General features: G+C 31.7%; 3 protein-coding genes across 7 annotated transcripts; all 3 read right to left on the minus strand.

Moving 5' to 3' along the window:
* Positions 1-2099: 2099 nt before the first annotated feature.
* On the minus strand, positions 2100-8217 carry LOC108470504 (DEAD-box ATP-dependent RNA helicase 10-like). 5 transcript variants are annotated; one of them, XM_017771846.2, is made up of 14 exons: positions 7908-8217; positions 7218-7376; positions 6980-7127; positions 6814-6883; positions 6554-6616; positions 5772-5846; positions 5270-5389; positions 4676-4717; positions 4512-4586; positions 3557-3703; positions 3263-3400; positions 3010-3121; positions 2827-2915; positions 2100-2474 (listed from the first exon to the last, which is right to left on the minus strand). In XM_017771846.2, the coding sequence occupies exons 2-14, from the start codon at positions 7354-7356 to the stop codon at positions 2358-2360; spliced, it is 1335 nt and encodes a 444-aa protein (XP_017627335.1). In that variant the 5' UTR covers positions 7357-7376; positions 7908-8217; the 3' UTR covers positions 2100-2357. The 5 variants fall into 5 exon arrangements, with proteins under 5 accessions (XP_017627335.1, XP_017627333.1, XP_017627334.1 ...); XM_017771844.2 differs by having other exon boundaries at positions 7218-7393; XM_017771845.2 differs by having other exon boundaries at positions 7218-7454.
* A 2812-nt stretch (positions 8218-11029) lies between these two features.
* LOC108472530 (universal stress protein A-like protein) lies at positions 11030-12506 on the minus strand. Its single transcript, XM_017774068.2, has 4 exons — positions 12077-12506; positions 11873-11985; positions 11671-11789; positions 11030-11346 (listed from the first exon to the last, which is right to left on the minus strand). The coding sequence occupies exons 1-4, from the start codon at positions 12258-12260 to the stop codon at positions 11241-11243; spliced, it is 522 nt and encodes a 173-aa protein (XP_017629557.1). The 5' UTR covers positions 12261-12506; the 3' UTR covers positions 11030-11240.
* A 3896-nt stretch (positions 12507-16402) lies between these two features.
* Positions 16403-17736, minus strand: LOC108474057 (universal stress protein A-like protein). The gene is made up of 4 exons (XM_017775943.2): positions 17331-17736; positions 17138-17250; positions 16944-17062; positions 16403-16626 (listed from the first exon to the last, which is right to left on the minus strand). Exons 1-4 carry the CDS (start codon positions 17494-17496, stop codon positions 16521-16523), a joined length of 504 nt encoding a protein of 167 aa, XP_017631432.1. The 5' UTR covers positions 17497-17736; the 3' UTR covers positions 16403-16520.
* Between the last annotated feature and the right edge of the window lie 331 nt (positions 17737-18067).

The following is an 18067-nucleotide window of genomic DNA, read 5'->3' on the forward strand; positions in this document are numbered from 1 at the left end:
TACTAGTTAAATAATCAGTTCATATAATCGCTACATTGAGTATAAATAATAAAATTTGTTAATTCAACTCGATTTGACTCGAAATTTTTTTGACTCGATTCAAAAAAATTTTAAATTGAGTTCAGTTGTTAAAATAAAATTCCTCAACTCGGCTAACTAAAATTTTTTTTACACAATTCGACTCAACTCAATTGAATGCTCACTCCTACCATCAACAACCTTCCTTCTATAGCACTCCTGGTTAGCGGTGTGCAAAATTCGGGTAAAAACGAAAAAATTCAATTAACCGACCGAATTCGGTTAATCGGTAGGTTAACCAAATTAATTCGGTAGGGGATCGGTTAATAATTTTTTGAGTTTTCGGTTAACGGTTAATTTGGTTCGAAACCGGTCGGTTAACCGAATTTTTTTTATTTAACCGAAAAAATTAATAAATAAAATTATAATATATAAATAGCCCACTATTCACTCAAACCCAATCCAACATAAACCCAAACACCCAATCTAATATATATTAACCCAAGTACCCAACCCAACCCAATTACCCAACCCAATCATAAAAATTACAAATAATTTAATAAATAGAAATAAAAATCTAAAACTAAAAATAAAATACAAAACATATAATTTTATACAAATAATTCGGTTAATTCGGTTAATTTGGGTATTCAGGTAATTCGGTTAATTCGATTAATTCGGTTAATTTTATACTTATTTTAACCAAAAATTAAAAAACATATAATTTTCGGTTAATTGGGTTAACCGACCGAATTAACCGAAAAATTTTCGGTTCGATTAATTTTTTGAAAAAAATTCAATTGAGTTAATGGTTAAAAATTTTAAAAGGTCGATTAATTTGATTAATGTTATTTCGGGTCAATTAACCGATTGAACACCCTACATGGTTTGTAAGTTTTCTCTCCTTGAAAAGAAGCCAAAGGAAATTCCTGACCCGTTGAGGTGCATGGATACACAAAATTGAAACCCAGTCCTTAGATTTGTCATCCCAAGGGCTCGAAGCTATATAGTAGTAGGCGCCAGCGACTGTTGCTTATTCATTCGTTCCCAACGCCACACACACTTATCAACCCCCACTAAACTGCTAGGAGGCTTTATACCTACCATGAAAATAATAAGTTGGTGGTACAAACAGCTAGCAAAACGAGATCAATCCCAATTACCCTTAGCATCCATCATATCTTGTACTAAAGCTCTTTCATCATGGTTATATCCTCGTTTACAATGTTTCCAGAGCGGCACTAGTTGAGGGTTCCAGGTATCAATCCAAAAGCAAATTCTACTGCCATCTCCAATAGACCATTCGACATTGTCAACAATCAAGTCCTAAACTTGGGATAGAGATTTCCACACAAACGAGCATAGACTACTCGTAGGCATAGCTCAGTAATATTATACTTAGCCCGCATCACTTTAACCATAAAGAGTCGTGATTGGAAATCAATTGAAACCAAACTCATTAAGAACGATTTATTCTGATCATGAAGTTTCCGAAGACCGAGCCCACCATTAGCAATAGGTTGGTAGCATCAGTTCCAGCTCATAAGCGCCATTTTATTCTCCTCAGCAGTTTACGCCTAGCAATTTTCTCAATCTGGTTGGAAATATTATCGGTAGCATAACTGATTGCATAAAGTAGTTTGGAATGGAAAGCATAAAAGACTTGACCAACGTCACCCTCCCGACCATAGATAAAGAACGAACATCCCAATCATTCAGCCATCTTCTCCGAAATAAAATCAAAAGTACTCAAAGTAACTCTTTTATGAAGAACTAGAAGGACCTAAGAATCAATGCATGAAATATTTACTAGGAAACTGTAACTTCAAATTGCTCATCAGACTTGAATCGAAACACAAACAAACAAACAAACAAAAAAATAGATATAAGCTCAGGCAACGAAATGAAGGACAATTCCAAACCAGCCTTTTATTATTACATTCCAAGCAAGATTAATGCATATCATCATGCATCTCATAACTTCCATGTCCATTTGATATCCCTATATGTTAGAGATGATATGTATTGCAAGTAAGCCAGGTTTCTTATTTATTATTATAACTGAGGATAGGGAATGAGACTGCTAAAAAATAAACTTTATAACAATAAAATAACAAATGCAAATGTAATTCTTTTCCTTCATCCGAATTTTGTACAATCACTTCCCCATAAAAAAGATGGAAATAGAGTTCTTCCCTCATTCTCTTTCCAGTTTTCTTTTTTCCTTAATAAAGCTAATTACTTAGATCAAAATTTTAAGCTACCCTGAACCTAACAAATTAGTTAGAAATGTGGACCAAGTAGGTAAATGGAGACAAAAAGATAAGAAGTAGGTAATCTCATTTTCTCTTAACTTTCTTGGAGGACTTGCCTTTGACGCCTAGATATCTCTCTATGTCCTCATCCTCATCATCTCCGCCCCTCCTTTTTTTTGTGCCTCCAATTTCTTTAAGTTTCTGCAGAGTTGGAAAAAAGAAAATGGTCATCCAAGAAAGAGTTCACAAAAACGTTTTGAAATTTAAAATAAACAGCAAAATCAAAATACTATAGAACAAGAAATACAAGCAAATGGATGAATCCATTACAAGTACGACATTCTACATGCGATTTAAGTAACTCTTCAGGATGAAATAAAATTAAGTATGGAACATTATCAAACATGGAATATAATATAAAACACATTTTAATTTAACAAGCACAAAGGTTAAACCAGTAACAACCAGAAGTGGCATAAACATGGCTCTTTCCATCCTGTTTATATTCAAATCAAATATGAAAATATAGACAGCTAAAAGAAACTTGGGTTACCATCTGTGATAGTCTCTTGGCTTCTGTGACACTTTCTAAGTATTGCAAGACTTCCTCTTCTTGAGCAGGATACTCAGGTAACTTTTTGCCTGGAATTCAGGGAAAAAACGAAAAAGGATATTCTGTTGGACAAGCTACTCATCAACTAACATCCTAGCAACAAGTTTAGCAACTGTGGCATACCAATAAGCTTTTCTATCTGAAGATACCACTCCAGGTCATACTGATTGACTAGTGAGATAGCAACACCAGATCTTCCAGCACGAGCTGTTCTACCCACTCGATGGATGTAATCCTGTTCCCATAAAAAATTAGCCAAAAAAGGCAGCAAAGAATACCAAAAAATTGTTGCGCACTTTATCCTTTTAAAACACAGATCATTTATAGGATAGCAGAATGCATGCTTTTTCAAGGTCTAGAATATGCAAAAACTAACCTTAGAGTTTGTAGGGATATCATAATTAATAACCATATCGACAGATGGAATGTCAAGTCCTCTACTAGCAACGTCAGTGCAGACAAGAACATTACACTCCCCAGACTTGAACTTATTCAAGGCTCCTAGCCTCTTTGCCTGTAAATAAAAATATGTTGGCAGAGTCCACAAGTTATGATTAAAAAACAGAACTGTTTTTTTTTTTTTTTTTATGTGGGTGGATGGGTTGCACTCTGCAATTGTAGAGCAAAAGCATAAACTATAAATTAGCATATCATTGAAGGAAAAAGATACCTGAGTCATTTGACCACTAATCGGAATGGCCCTTATATTAAGATTCCGAAGAATAAAAGCCAAAAGGCGAGTTGCATCACAAGTTCGAGTGAAAACCATAGATGTACAACCAGACATCTCAGTCAAAATATAAACAAGATAGCAATCCTGCAAGCACAGCAAAAAACATATATATAAAAATAAATGCATTTAGATATCTAGGAACAAAAAAGCAAGAATGTAGAGATCTTTTGTGCTTCATCCATTTATAGAACTAACAGAAAAGATTTATCACGAATTGATTACTATCTAGTTCCAGCTACAAAAAAATAAATTCCTTATTCAACAACAAAGCATGCAGAACGAAACACACATAACTACTAGCACTATTTGAGACTTCATCCTTTGAAGTCTGCCAAAGACTCCCCGGCCTAGCTTATATGATGACATGTTTTCTCAAACTGGGGTCTGGTGCTAATATTAATATTTAACATGTCAGTTTTCAGGAACTGAAGACAGCTGAATACAGCTATCAAGAGTCCAAAAAGGAAAAGGATGTGAAATTTAGTTGTTCAAGCTATGGCACACAGATGTAAAACTTTTAAGATATGAGAATTGAATCACACAAATCATGGGTCCTTTTGCTGCGGGATAAGTTTAGAAGGTTCAAGAAAGATTTCTTGTACACCCTGGGGTAACAAGCTGTGCTAGACCTATGACACATGCACTACCAACTCAAGTTATTATATATTATTTTTATATTACTTTAACAAACTCAACGAAATTTATGACTAAAATCAAGTGCATCTAGTAGAACATGGACTAAAAAGTTCACTCAATCTTTTACAGTAAGTTTATCTCTCTCAAAGATAGAATTTCAGCACAAAACCATTATGAAAATCATCACAAGTTTGATAATCCATATCATAGTTCAAATCTTTGAAAAAGAATTTTAATGCTAAGAAGATTATGCAACCTTGTACTTCGCAGGTATAAACCTGTATTGCTGCTTCAATGTGTCAACAGTAGAATATTTTGAGGCAGCTTCAATCTAAAAAGGAAAAGAACAAACCGAAAGTCTTTAGAATATTAAAGTTAGAGAGAGAGATCGCAGAAAATTTTTGCTTAAATAGCATCAACCTTCACAGGATTTCTCAGACATGCCCTTTGCAGCTTCTTAACCTATAAAATCAACATTGTAGTCAAACTTCCACTCCAAATGAAGATATCCATAATGTAAAGATAAGATCAAATTGTGAAAATACTGTTCCCTAATGGCAGACTAAATACAACAATGAGGGGAGAAAAACAACAACATCCATAACCACATGATCAAATTGTATAATGTATTAGATAATTTTTAGGTCCTAATAACAAATCATATGCATACAAGTACTATAGCAATAAAGAGCAGCCAATGCACTAATTCCTTCTTTTTGCAAAGATATTTACTAACAATAACCAAGATCAAACTAAGCCTTTGATTACAAGGTTCAGCTACAGAGATCTTAAAAGTCTCTTTTTTGTAGTTTTAATCCACTTCCAATGTGACACAGAAAATAGTATATGGACATGTTTCTTATAGAATACATAAAATATTTGTTTCCCAGTTATACGTTTTCTGGTCATGGTCGCAGAAAACAAACATGTGACCATCACGAGGAACAATGTTCAAGATAGTATATGGACATATTTCTTAAATAATACATAAAATGTTTGTTTTCCCCCACATACCTTTTTGGTCATGGTTGCAGAAAACAAATACGTGTACCTATCCCGAGGAATAACATTCAAAATATCGTCAAGTGCTTTCTCAAAATCCTCATTCAGCAACCTATCTGCCTCATCTAGGACCTATCAAATACATGCACATATTACTTCAACAATATATACATAACAAACAGTCAACAAGAAATCCAAGTTACAAGATAGGTAGCTTAATATTCATGGCAAGAAATATTGGCATTCATATGATGAAGGCGAAATTTAACAAAGTAAAATTTGGCAGTTCTTTATTTAACAGAACCAGTAAGACATATAATACAATAGATTTATTAAAGCTAAAAGACAAAGGGATGCCTTAAGAAAAAGGGTGGAAAAAGAATAACAAAACTTTCATAAAATAAGACTTGAGTCACTTTAAAAACAAAATCCTCTTTCAAACTAAAATGTCACCATTAATATTACATAAAAAAGGAATTTGAGGAAAAAAAAAAGCAGAAGAAGAAATTCTTACCAAATATTTTAGCATACGAAGAGAAAAACCTTTAGTATTGGTTAGGTGATCCACAAGGCGTCCAGGAGTTCCAACCTACAGGGCAAATTTCAATCATTCATAAAAAAGAGATTCAGATGTATTCTGAGTTCTGAGATATCTATTTCCGCATCAATTGTCTATGTGTGTCCTAAAAATTGATAGCAACATAAAAACCAATTGGATACTGACACTTTTCTCTTAGGGTTTTACCTTTAAGAAAGGTTACTATCATTAAGAAAATATCATATTATCTCTAAACAAAGTTTTTTCCGTCAAAGTGAACACCAAGACACATGTGGCCTAAATAAACTTACAGAAATACCAAAACCTAAGGTACATAACCCTTGCCCTAATTCTTTGAAAGTGTATCATAAAGAAACTAGATATCCTTGCTAACCTAGATGACATCAGTATCATACAAGGGAAATTCATTCATTTAGTGCAGTCAACCAATATATCAAGATTAAAGAAGAGGACTATGATGGCCATAGATCAAGCATTAAAGAAGAGGACTATGATGGCCATAGATCAAGCATAAGTATTCTAGATATCATGTTGCGTAATCTTTGTCACTACAACTTAGAGAAGGCATAAACAACTCAACACTCATATATTGCAATCAATTAATCCATCTAACTGTTATCTGCCGCTTTCTAACAGCAATCAAGTCTTAGACCACAGGTCAACCAACCTAGATCCTTTACCCAAAAGTTACTTAAAAGTTCTAGATAATATGTCAGGGGGAGAACAAATGAACTTACAATAACGTGTGGCCGCTTCCCAAGGGCAATTTGTTGTTGCATTATGTCCACCCCTCCAACAAGCTTTCAAAGATAAGAACCACAATTCAAGCAATCCAAATAAGTTCATTTATGACAAGAAAAAATTAAGACAATTTTTGAATGTAAGGCAAAACTAAAAACCAGTCAAATGAAATCTCAATCCTATTAGACAGCAAACAAAAATCATTTTAAAGAAACCATCTTGTTGACAATCGGATATAGTTTAACTGGAAACCTACCACAGCACATTTTAGGCTAATCCCAGATCCTAAAGCTTCAAACTGTTCAGCAATTTGGATTGCAAGCTCCCTGCAACAAAATAATAATAATGATTGAACCAAACAAAATTCAATAAGAAAAAAATACTTTTAAGAACGAAATTAAGTAACTTGTTTAATGTCGGACCGTGTTGGGCAAAGCACCAAAGCAAAAAACACAGGTGCGGATTTATATCCTTGTTTCGAATGGCTTTCCAAAAGTGCATGCAGTATGGGAAGAGCAAACGCCCCCGTTTTACCAGAACCCGTTTGGGCAAGCCCAATCAAATCCTTCCCTTCAATACGAAAGTACACACGAATTCTATTTAGAAAAAGAACAAAAGAATCCAATCAAACAAAAAAGTTAAAAGAAAAGGCGGGAAAACCTTCAAGAGCGTGTGGAATGGCTTCTACTTGGATTTTGGTAGGAGTTTTCCAACCTAAACTGTCGCAGGCTTCCACTAATTCGTCGCATAAACCTAAATCTTTGAACGACTTTATCTCTTCCTTCTCTTCCTCAGCCATGTTTGTTTCAAACAGCAATGCTGTATTTTAAAAAAATCTCCTCGACAAAGAAAACAGAGAGGGAGTATGAATACTGCAGGCACTCACTAATTCCAGAACTATAATTAACAGAATTTGTCCATTAGCCAACTAAACTTATTAACAGAAACACACTGCTAACTAAAACCCATCGCTCTTCACTCATTGAAGGACTCAAACAGTTGCAATAGGACCCAAGTTAACTGCAGGCCCCACGATCTTTATTACCATTTAAAATCTTTTTCAACTATCGTATTCTAATAAGTTCTTTATTAAATAAAAAAAAATCATTGTAAGTTTATAGAATGTCAAACTCAAATATTATTACTTCTATTTTGTAAATTTGTTTCTTCAAATAAATAATTACATCAAATAAATTTAATTTATAATAAAATATTTTTATTTTATTTTCAGATTCAATTGAAACTACAGGCATCATATATTTATCACGGCATACTTTGAAATAGATTTAAGCACAATGAACCAGAAGGTAAAAAATTTAAATTAGATATAGATTTAGAAGTAATCTATACCTGGAATTGGATAAGATTGACCGGCGGCACGGTGGGACGGCGACGGCTGAAGGCTGGAGTGGAGAAGGCGACGGCAATGGTGAACGTTGGCGACAGAGGAAGCAGCAGCTTGACCGGAACGACGACAATGTCTTGATGGAAGAACGAGCCGGAGACAGAGTAGCCGCCGGAGTGGAGACGGCTGTTCACGGTCAGCGGCTGGTGAGCTACCCCTAGAGATATGTTGTGAAAATAGGAATTGATTTGGGAACAAGGTTAAAGCTACAGTCGGCCCAACCCAACTAAAATTTTAATTTTAGGCCATTGTGTTAGGGTCAATTCCGACTAAAAAAATAGACTTAAAATTTTAACCAAATCTGACCTAAATAAAAATATTAAAACTTAGACCTGATCCAATTGATAATAATTTTTTAAAAATATAATACATCAAAAATAGTAAAAATATTTAAATAAATATTTTTCAGTAAATTGAAAATATATTTTAAAAGTATATATATACTTAAATAACACTAATAAATGTCCAATTTAATAAACAAATGTCTCTAAAATAGTAGTTATACAATAACAACAAAATAGTAGCAACATAATAGAGTAATGATAAAAAAAAGTGAAAAAAATAACAACAAAAAAAGTAAATAACAACATTCAGGTTATGCCCGAACTGAAAAAGCTTTATCCAAGACTCGGCCCGTTTTCTAAACGGGCTTTATTTTTTTGCCCAAGCTTATTTTTCGGGCCTATATTTTAACTCAAACCCTCTTATTTTTTAGACAAACCTTCTCGACTCGGCCCATGAGCAAGTCTAGTTAAAGGCAAAAGAGACAGGTTTTTTGGTTTATAATTTACAAGCATAAGGCAATAGCCAATAAGGCATAGATGAATACAAAGTAAATTTATTTAGCCGGGTCTAGGTCGAAAAATTGTTTCTCGAGGCTTGGTTTGTTTAGAAAACGGGCCTCATTTTTTGTTAAATTTTTTTTTTAATTTATATATCTTTTCACTTTTCGGATGAGCTTTCGGGCCAGACTGAGTGGCCCGTGCTATGATTAAGTCTACTCTAAACTTAATGTAAAAATGAAATTTCCATACATATATATATATATATATATATATATATATGATAATTTATTTTATAGATCATTCCCACCACATCATCCATAATCCCTTGTCAATTATTTAATATTTCAGAAAAAAAAAAGCATATCATTAAAACACATAATTTTTTATAATTTTTACCCAAAATCCTAAACCCGAACCTTGAACCTTGAGCTATTAATCTTGAATTTAAATCATGAACCTCGAACCCAAACCCAAACCCTAAACTCCGAATAAATAATTTCTTGAGTAATCAAAATGTTGTCAACAATCAACCTCCTTGCAATAAAACTAATTTGGTTAGGACCAATAATACAAGGCATAATGCCCTTAGGCCTATTGACAATGACTTTAGTAATGAGCTTATAAAGCACAATACATAAACTACTCTTAGTTTTGGGAATAGGCACAAGAAGTGTCTTATTGAACACAAGCTCCAAAAATTTGACACTGAACACTTCTTTGATCATCCTGCACACATAAATATCCAAAGTCTCCCAATTATGTTGGAAAAAATTGCACATGAAAATCTATCTATGCCTACTGCCTTAATAGGAGCTATGTCAAACAGTCTTTTTTATTATTATTATTTCAGCAATAGAAATACAACAATTCAAAAAATCCATACCGTTGTCATTTGTTTTCGAAAAGCAGTGACGCAACAAAAATCTACCCACCACATTACTCTCAACCTTGTATAAGTTTTGAAAAAATCGGATTGCCTCATTTTGTACAGCTTTCTCAATAAAGCACCACTTGTTCGAATCAAGTTTCAAAACCTCGTTATGATTCTACCATATAGGTATCTCTAAAAGATATTGTTCTAAATGGATTTAAGAATTTTTTTTATAATATTGGTCGATTGCATCATCATGTAAAGAGGTATAAGTCAAGGAAAAAAAATTTAGAGGTGGAATTAAGTTATATATTTTTACTTAGTAAAAACACAATTTTACTCGCGTACAGATTTTTTTAAATGTAGGTTGATTGCAGCATCATGTTCAACGGGGGTCAAAAAGAAAAATTTGCCAGACCAACTCACTCTTGTTTATACATTCATTCTCCGTCCCGATGCTACCTACAACGTCTTTATTGATATGTTGAGAAACAAACTAGTATCTTGTACCCCAATTGTAAGAGAATCAAGCATCCTGAGGCCAAAAAGGCAACCGGTCAAACCTAAACTCAATCGATGTCTTTTCGGTGTATTTTATTCTCATATGAATTTCGAGAACAATTTGCATCATGGACAGCCTGAATACATCCCTGATCAGTTCATTATCTTAACTTGGGTCTTTGCTGTTGTATTGCATGTCAGAGCACTCACACTTGGATGCAACTGTTTCAAATAATAATTATACTGATTCAATGTAAAGCTGAATTGTTCGGATAATTAACAGAGGGGAAGGCTGTTTATTGGGTGTTCTAATCAAAATGGGAATCTAAAGTCCCGTCCTAAAAAGGTGCCTTCAAAATTTTATTATATAGGAAAATTAATCGGGTTAAAATTCGAGTTAGACTTTGGGATGAATTATTATATATTTTATTATAATTATATAACAAATTCTGTAGACATGCTTTATATTTCATATAAAATAAGAAGTGATGTCCCAACGAGATAAAACTAGTCGTTACAATGAGTAATTGATGTCACAATGAAAAGAAAACCTTGGTCTTGACGACACATAAATCACATCACGATGTGACGACGTGTTTCTCAATTTTTTTGATTTTTTTCTCTCAATCCTTTGAGTTTTCCATTTAAACTTTAATTAACCTAAAATATTTTAGTCATAAAAGCTACGAATTTCAAGTTTTAGTATACAGGTTGAGAGAATTCTGTGTTTTCAAGTTTGAAGAGTTTTTTTTTCAGGGTTTCGAGTTTTTTTTTATTTGATTCTCCCCATCTTTATACTTCTTTTATATTAGTAGAATTTCTTTTTCCTTGTAATTTTTTATTTTCTTTAAGAAATTTTTTCACGTACGATCTTTTTATCATTATTTTTTTTGTTTGTTGCAAACACGGGTTTATTCCCAATAATGTATAATAGGACTCTTTTTAATTCAAATATGAAAAGCACATTCGGAGATGGAAGAAAAATACATAAAACTTTATACAACAAAGTAATGAAGCAGACAAAGATATGAGAAAAGAAAACCAAGAACAGAAACATACCCACTAAAGTGAAATTTGTACGTAAATAAAGCAAAGTATGACTATGTAAACCGAAATTCCAATCATTTGGTTCCACTTGCAGAAGACGAACATCTGGGCTTCTTAACAATCAAAACAGGGCACTTCACGTTTTGTGCACAGTGATTGCTTACACTCCCCAAGAATGCCCTGTCATTAATCCACAATTATTTGTTCAAATATTGCTCCAAATATAATTAAAAACTGTTTAGCACTAAACACGAATTTCAATCACATTTTTTGCTGTTTTAAATTGAGCTGTAATAGAATATAAAGTGTGAAAAAGCAAACAATTTTTCACATAAGGGAATCCTTTTTGCCTATCTGTTGAATTCTTCTTTGTACTATATTAATTTAGTTCAATTTTCGTTGATTGGTATGAAATATTTAAAAAAAAAAACCCAAAACACGAAATTAAGACCAAATCATAACAAATTAAAGTATATAGACCAAAAATTGAGAGAGATTAGTCACCTCTTAATCAGGCCATAGCCATGGCTTCCCATAACAAGCACATCAGCATTGATCTTGTCGGCAACCTGGCAAATCACGTCCCTTGGATCACCGCTCTCTATTATCACCTCTACTTTAACCTAATTACCCAAAACGTTCAATTTTGGTCCTCCAAATAAGCAAGGGGTACTTTTACAAATACCACAATTACTCAGTAACTCACCTCAGGATCACCTTGCTCTCTGCACATCCTTTTGGCCTTCTCGATGACACAATCCGCCACATCGTTGCTGTACTTGTCCATGGTGGCCAAAATATCAGAAGAAAACAAATACCCTGAAACCAAAAACCACAACGGATTTGAAAAAACTACTCATTATTGCTACTGAAAACCCACATAAAAAGAAAGAAAGAAAGAAAGAACTACCCGTGCCATCTAGGGAAGTGTATACGGCTCGTGGAGGTTTAGCGTAAAGGAGGACAAGGGTATCTTTCGAAGTGTGAGAAATCACGTTCTTGAGGCACCATGAGAGAGCGTTCGTGCTCTCCTCACCTTCGTCGACGGCCACCAGGATTTTGCGATCCTTAGATACAACGTCATCCTCGGCCATTGAATCTATGAGTTTGGATTGGAACAGTTATAAAAGAAAAATAACCTTGAAAAATTGAAGATGGAATTTTGAGTGTGTAATGAGGATTGGAGTGTGTTTTATAGAGGGGAGTGTTTTCGGGTTTGCGTAGGGAAAAACTGTGGGTTTTAGGCTTCGGGGTCGTCCGGTTGCTGGTTTTGAAAGACAGAAGGACGGTTTTTGGCTTGGATTGACTGTAATGTTGTACGTGTCCACACCAAAATCTATCTTGTCTCTTTATTTTTATTTTTATTATCTAATTTGCATTGATTGTGAATGTATTTTCAAAACTGATCGCATTTTGTTTATTTTATTAAAGAAATAGTAAATTAATTTTTATATATTAAATTAAAAATAAATTTAATTTTTATTAAATTTTTTATCAATTTTATTATTAAATATTAATCTTTGTATGTTAAAATAAAATATACATGGCTCATTATGTGTAATTCTCTATTTATTTAGCCAACAAAATTAATTTTAATAGTTAAAATAGATAAAATTTTACTAAAAAAATAATTTTTAATTTTTAGATAATTAATTTACTTATTTTTTAAATAAATGAATAAAATATAATGTTAGTACCATAATCCATTTACCCATATTTGAATAATTAATTAATGGTTTAGATATAATCAAAGTATTTTACTTTTAAGAGTAAGAGTTGAAGTAGATAATTACAAGTTGATATTCTTAATTGATTTAAGCTTCAATAAGATATTTTTATATAATAATATTTTAATTTTAATATATATTTTAAAAATATAATTAAATGTTATCTTATTAATTTTGCTTAAATAATTTAAAAGTTTTATTGTTAGATTATGGCATAGCAAGGGGATTAGGAATAGTATTTTTAGGTGTAAGCATTCGATTAAATTAAGTTGCAACAAGTAAGAAGTTTTAAGTTAGTTGAAATGACAAATTTTATTTTATCATTCTAGCTTAATTTAAATTTTTAAACCGAGTCAAGTGAAATGAGATTTAAGTTGAATAAATTTATTCGAGTTAAATTAAAAATTTGAACCAGCTATATAAAAATCTTGTTGTCAATATAACTAAATTCCAAGTTAAAGAATATAAATACCATATATTTTAAAAACTCTTTTAAAAGAAAAAAGAGATAATTAGTATGATAAATTTGATTTGATAATTTACTTATTTATGACCTCAAATGTATCATCTTAGAAATTTTTAAATATATATAATTTAGCGTTTTTATTTATTTTTTAATAATTTTTAATTTATATATTTATAAGATTTTGGAATCAAAATATTTTGTAATTTTTTAGAGGACCAATTTACATATTTTTGAAACTGTCAAGAACTCAAGGGATATTTACATCAATTTGTTATTCGAGTTGGTGTCAATATATGACTTACCTTATAAAAAGAATAATTATTTTAGTCATATTTCAACTAAGTTAGGTGTCGTGAATTTGTAACACTAAACTCAATTAGCACTTTAAGTAAAATATAGATTTAATATTAATTTTTATATTTGGCCAAGAACCAATAGATGATGAGGAAATGATCTAACAAATATAGAATGCTAGAATAATTAGATAAAATTACATAGGATGCTTATTTTTCTTGTTAATTTTATTAGCAATCGTATTGTCGATTAACTTTCTAAACTAACATATTACATACAATGATTTAATTTTAAGTTGTCATCTATTTAGAGATTTTTTTCAAATATTATTAATATTTTTACAAATAATATTTTTAAAAATATCTGATATTTACAAAAATTATAATTATTATCATAATAATTACTTTTTATTTAAATATTTTGCAATGTACAAATACACCTTAAATATATCTTAATTTGTTATTAAATAACTTTATTAATTATTCGATGTAAGCGATTGAGTTTTAACTCGATTAGCATAGATATTATTATCAATATTGGAGGACACAAGTTCGAGTGCATTAAAAGATATTATCCTCTTATTTATAAATTAGAAATGTATTATAAATAATTTTAAATATTATATAAAATATATCCCATCAGAACATGAGATTGTTAAAATCTAAATCCAAGAGAATAATTAGGTTAAGGTAAAGTCTATCCATTATATTGATTAGACGTGAAAAAAAGTAGGATCCATGAATTATTCAGCCATGAGAATAAAGCATGAACGATGACTATGCCTATTGCAACCACATTCTACTATTTTCTAAAGTGCATTTAGCTTTTTTTTTTTTTTTCATTGTTTAAATATTTAATATTAGAACGATTCTATCCTTCATCAACATAAATTATGAAATGATGATACCCTCCATAAAGCCACAGTGCATAAAATAATCAATGATAATCCCAAATTAAATTATAAATTTTATGATAATAAAAATAATTTTTTAAGGATTAAAATATAATTTTATTTTATTAATTTTAAATTTTAAAAATTTTAAAAAATTAAAATAAAATTTTTTCATTTTAGGGGACAGTGCTGCCAACCCCATATTCCCCCCGATCAAGGATCATATTTATCATTGATTCAGATTTTCCCTTTTTGAAAACAAAGGTGATACTTTTTCTTGAAAATGGAAAATGACTTAAATATATAAATATTATTTTTAGTCCATTTTTATACTTTGAGTGATTCGGATGAACGGTAGCCTAAAGCATTTAAAAAAAAAAATTATAGTTCATCCTTTACACCACAAGATTATGGAATATTAGTTGAATTCTTATTTTGAACTGCATTGCTTATACGAGAAGAAAAATAAGTAGGGTTCTTGATTTATGTGAGGCATTTTGCCAGAAATTGTTAATGATGTTGGGACACTCTATGTAATATTAAGAAACAACTATGAGAATTGTTTACTAGATTTTCCAAGGGTCGGGTTAGGCCAGATTCTAACAAAATTTATGGTATAGTTGATAGATTTTGGTCCGACCAAGCCTAAAAAATAAGTATATTTTGTCCAAACCTCTAGCCTGAATAAAAATGTTAACTTGGGTCTGGTTAGCCTGCCCATATTATTTTTTAAAATTTTTTATATAAAAAATTAAAAATATAATACATCAAAACATTAAAATAAATGTTTCCCAATAAATTTAAAAAATCTTTATACTTGAATAGCACTAAAATAAGTGCAATTTGACAAGTAACAAAATTAACAATAAAACAAGAATTATATAATATTAAAAAATAACAATTAAAAAATAGCAATATAATAGTGAAATGATAGTAAAACAGTGGAAAAAAAAGTAAAATAGCAATTTTTTTTTTTTTTGCAAATTCTGGTTGGGTCAAAAAGGTTTTACTCGAAATGAGTCTTGTTTTTTTTTTTGCCGAAGTCTATTTTTTGGGCCTATATTTTTACCTAAATTCTTTCACTTCTCGGATGAACCTTCGGTCAGATCAAGTGACTTGACCCATGGGCAAAAATGTTGTTTATACAATTTGATGAATATATCTATTTAGATAAAAAAAGATATTCGTTACCAAGAATACAACCATCAATTACAACCTATTAATCTTAAGATTGTTCATGCCTACTTTATATGAACTCTCTCGAGCTACTTTTTGTGCATCCTCAAGTGATGTCATCAATGGTGGAGGATGTTAGTCCATAAATAAATGATAAGGAATAGTTTGTGATATATTTATTCTTTGAATTTGGTCGTGCTTCCTTTAAAATAATTCTTAATTTTGGTAAGCATTTGCATCTTAGAATTGATATTCGTGAGCTAAGTCACCAAATGAGCTATTACACAAGCTACCTATATGCAATCGGATGCCTACTTGTCATGAAACTGCACCGGAAAAAGGATTCAAGATGTTGCTCTTCAAAATGTTTAACCAGATTATGAGACATGCTGACATAGATGATGTTCGTTTGGAATTACCTTTTCCCATTAAGAACTCATTAGATAGAAGATCACCAAAACCGATGATTATCACGTAGAACAGAAGTTGTGTTCTGTGCCAACAATGACACAATTTTTTGACTACGTATTTGTATTATCATCTCTGATGTATAATGTAGCAAACTATGTCCTAAGGGTTATGATTTATTCCTCAACTTATATTATTTAGCTCACTGTGATAGCATTACCCCCCCCCCCAAAAAAAAAAAAAAAAAAAGCTTACAGTGATGGTATATATCTGTTGTAATAATCAAAGTTCAGTTCTTGACATTCAAGTATGAAAGTACATTCAAAGATGGAAGAAAAATATAGAACTTTATACAACTAAGAGAAATTATGAATGTGTCCCAAAATTCCAATCATTTGGTTCCAGTTGCAGAGGAGGAAGATTTGGGCTTTTTCACAATCAAAACAGGGCACTTCACATTCTGTGCACAGTGATTGCTTACACTCCCCAAGAATGCCCTGTCACGCAAAAATTATTCAACCCATATATTAAAACCTGTTTAGGCCTAATCACTAATCCCTATCACATTCATTCTTGCCGTAAATTTGAGCTGTAATAGAAAATAAAGTATGAAAAGCAAACCATTTTTCACATACAAAAGGGAACATTATGATTATACTATCTTTTCAACCTAATCAATGATCATACTCAGGGCCTAGTTATTAAAAAGAAGAAGAAAAGAAAACTGAGTAAAATTATGGTTTTTGTCTATATAGTTTTGACATGATTTAATAGTTCTAGTAACTATAATTTGACTAAAACTGAGAGGACTCACCTCTTAATCAAGCCATAGCCATGGCTTCCCATAACAAGCACATCAGCATGGATCTTGTCAGCAGCCTGGCAAATCACGTCCCTTGGATCACCACTCTCTATTATCACCTCTACTTTAACCTAATTAACCCCAAAAATAATCACACAATTTTGATCCTCCAAATAAACAAAAGCAAGAATTACTCGGTAACTCACCTCTTTATCACCTTGCTCCCTGCATATCTTCTTGGCCTTCTCGATTATAGAAGACGCCAGATCGTTTCTGCATTTGTCAACGGAGGCCATCATATCAGGAGAAAACAAATACCCTGCAACCAAATCCAAAACAATTAAAAAAAAAAAACCATGTCTTCAATTTTCTACATTAAAAAAAAAAAAACAAGTGTACCGTCTGGCGAAGTGTTTACGGTTCGTGGAGGTTTAGCGTAAATGAGGATAATGGTATCATTTGAAGTTTGAGAAACCAGGTTGTGGAGAGACCATGAAAGAGCGTACAAGCTTTCCAAGCCGTCATCGACGGCCACCAGGATTTTGCGTTCCTTAGCATCAGCCATGAATCTAGGTGTTTGGGATTCGAACAGTTTAGAAATTGAAGTTGAAATTATGATAGTAAGGTGTGCAGAGAGTGTGTAATGGATTTTATAGAAGGAAGTGTTTGGGTTTTTGGGAGAGAAGAGAAAACCTGTGGATTTTGGAATTCTGGGTCGTTTGGTTGCTGGTTTTGCAAGACAGGAGTACAGTGTTTGGCTTGGTTTGACTTAAATGCACATCCAGATATGTATATCTATTGTTGTCGTCTCCGCCCTTTTTTTCTTAAATATGCATTGATTTTGGATTTTCTCATCTAGTTATGTTGAGGCAACACGTGATGGTACACGTAATCCAATGGATAATTTTCATTTTAGTTTACTTAATTTAATATCGAATTTTATTTAAGTCGTAAATTTTAAGTCGTGAAATTATATTATTAAATTTTAGCATTAGTAAATTATGTCTTTTATCCTAAAGAGAATAAATTAATTCTCATAAGAAAGGTTAAATTAATTCTCATAAGAAAGGTTGAATTAAATAGGTAAATAATTTAACCGATTGAGTTTTAACTCGATTGATATTAATATTAATGTC

The sequence above is a fragment of the Gossypium arboreum genome, chromosome 11, assembly GCF_025698485.1.
Source record: "Gossypium arboreum isolate Shixiya-1 chromosome 11, ASM2569848v2, whole genome shotgun sequence".
NCBI classification, from domain to species: Eukaryota; Viridiplantae; Streptophyta; class Magnoliopsida; order Malvales; family Malvaceae; genus Gossypium; species Gossypium arboreum.

Excerpts from the sequence above, each read along its gene's own strand:
- LOC108470504 (XM_017771846.2), bottom strand. The coding sequence starts at position 7,356 with ATGGCTGAGGAAGAGAAGGAAGAGATAAAGTCGTTCAAAGATTTAGGT. Across the intron at positions 6,617-6,813 it reads TTAGCCTAAAATGTGCTGTG|CTTGTTGGAGGGGTGGACAT; the intron begins GTAGGTTTCCAG and ends TATCTTTGAAAG. Across the intron at positions 4,718-5,269 it reads CTGCAACCATGACCAAAAAG|GTTAAGAAGCTGCAAAGGGC; the intron begins GTATGTGGGGGA and ends TTGATTTTATAG.
- LOC108474057 (XM_017775943.2), bottom strand. The coding sequence starts at position 17,496 with ATGGCTGATGCTAAGGAACGCAAAATCCTGGTGGCCGTCGATGACGGC. Across the intron at positions 17,251-17,330 it reads CGTAAACACTTCGCCAGACG|GGTATTTGTTTTCTCCTGAT; the intron begins GTACACTTGTTT and ends ATTTGGTTGCAG. Across the intron at positions 17,063-17,137 it reads GGGAGCAAGGTGATAAAGAG|GTTAAAGTAGAGGTGATAAT; the intron begins GTGAGTTACCGA and ends GGGGTTAATTAG.
- LOC108472530 (XM_017774068.2), bottom strand. The coding sequence starts at position 12,260 with ATGGCCGAGGATGACGTTGTATCTAAGGATCGCAAAATCCTGGTGGCC. Across the intron at positions 11,790-11,872 it reads GAGAGCAAGGTGATCCTGAG|GTTAAAGTAGAGGTGATAAT; the intron begins GTGAGTTACTGA and ends TTGGGTAATTAG. Across the intron at positions 11,347-11,670 it reads GGCTATGGCCTGATTAAGAG|GGCATTCTTGGGGAGTGTAA; the intron begins GTGACTAATCTC and ends GATTAATGACAG.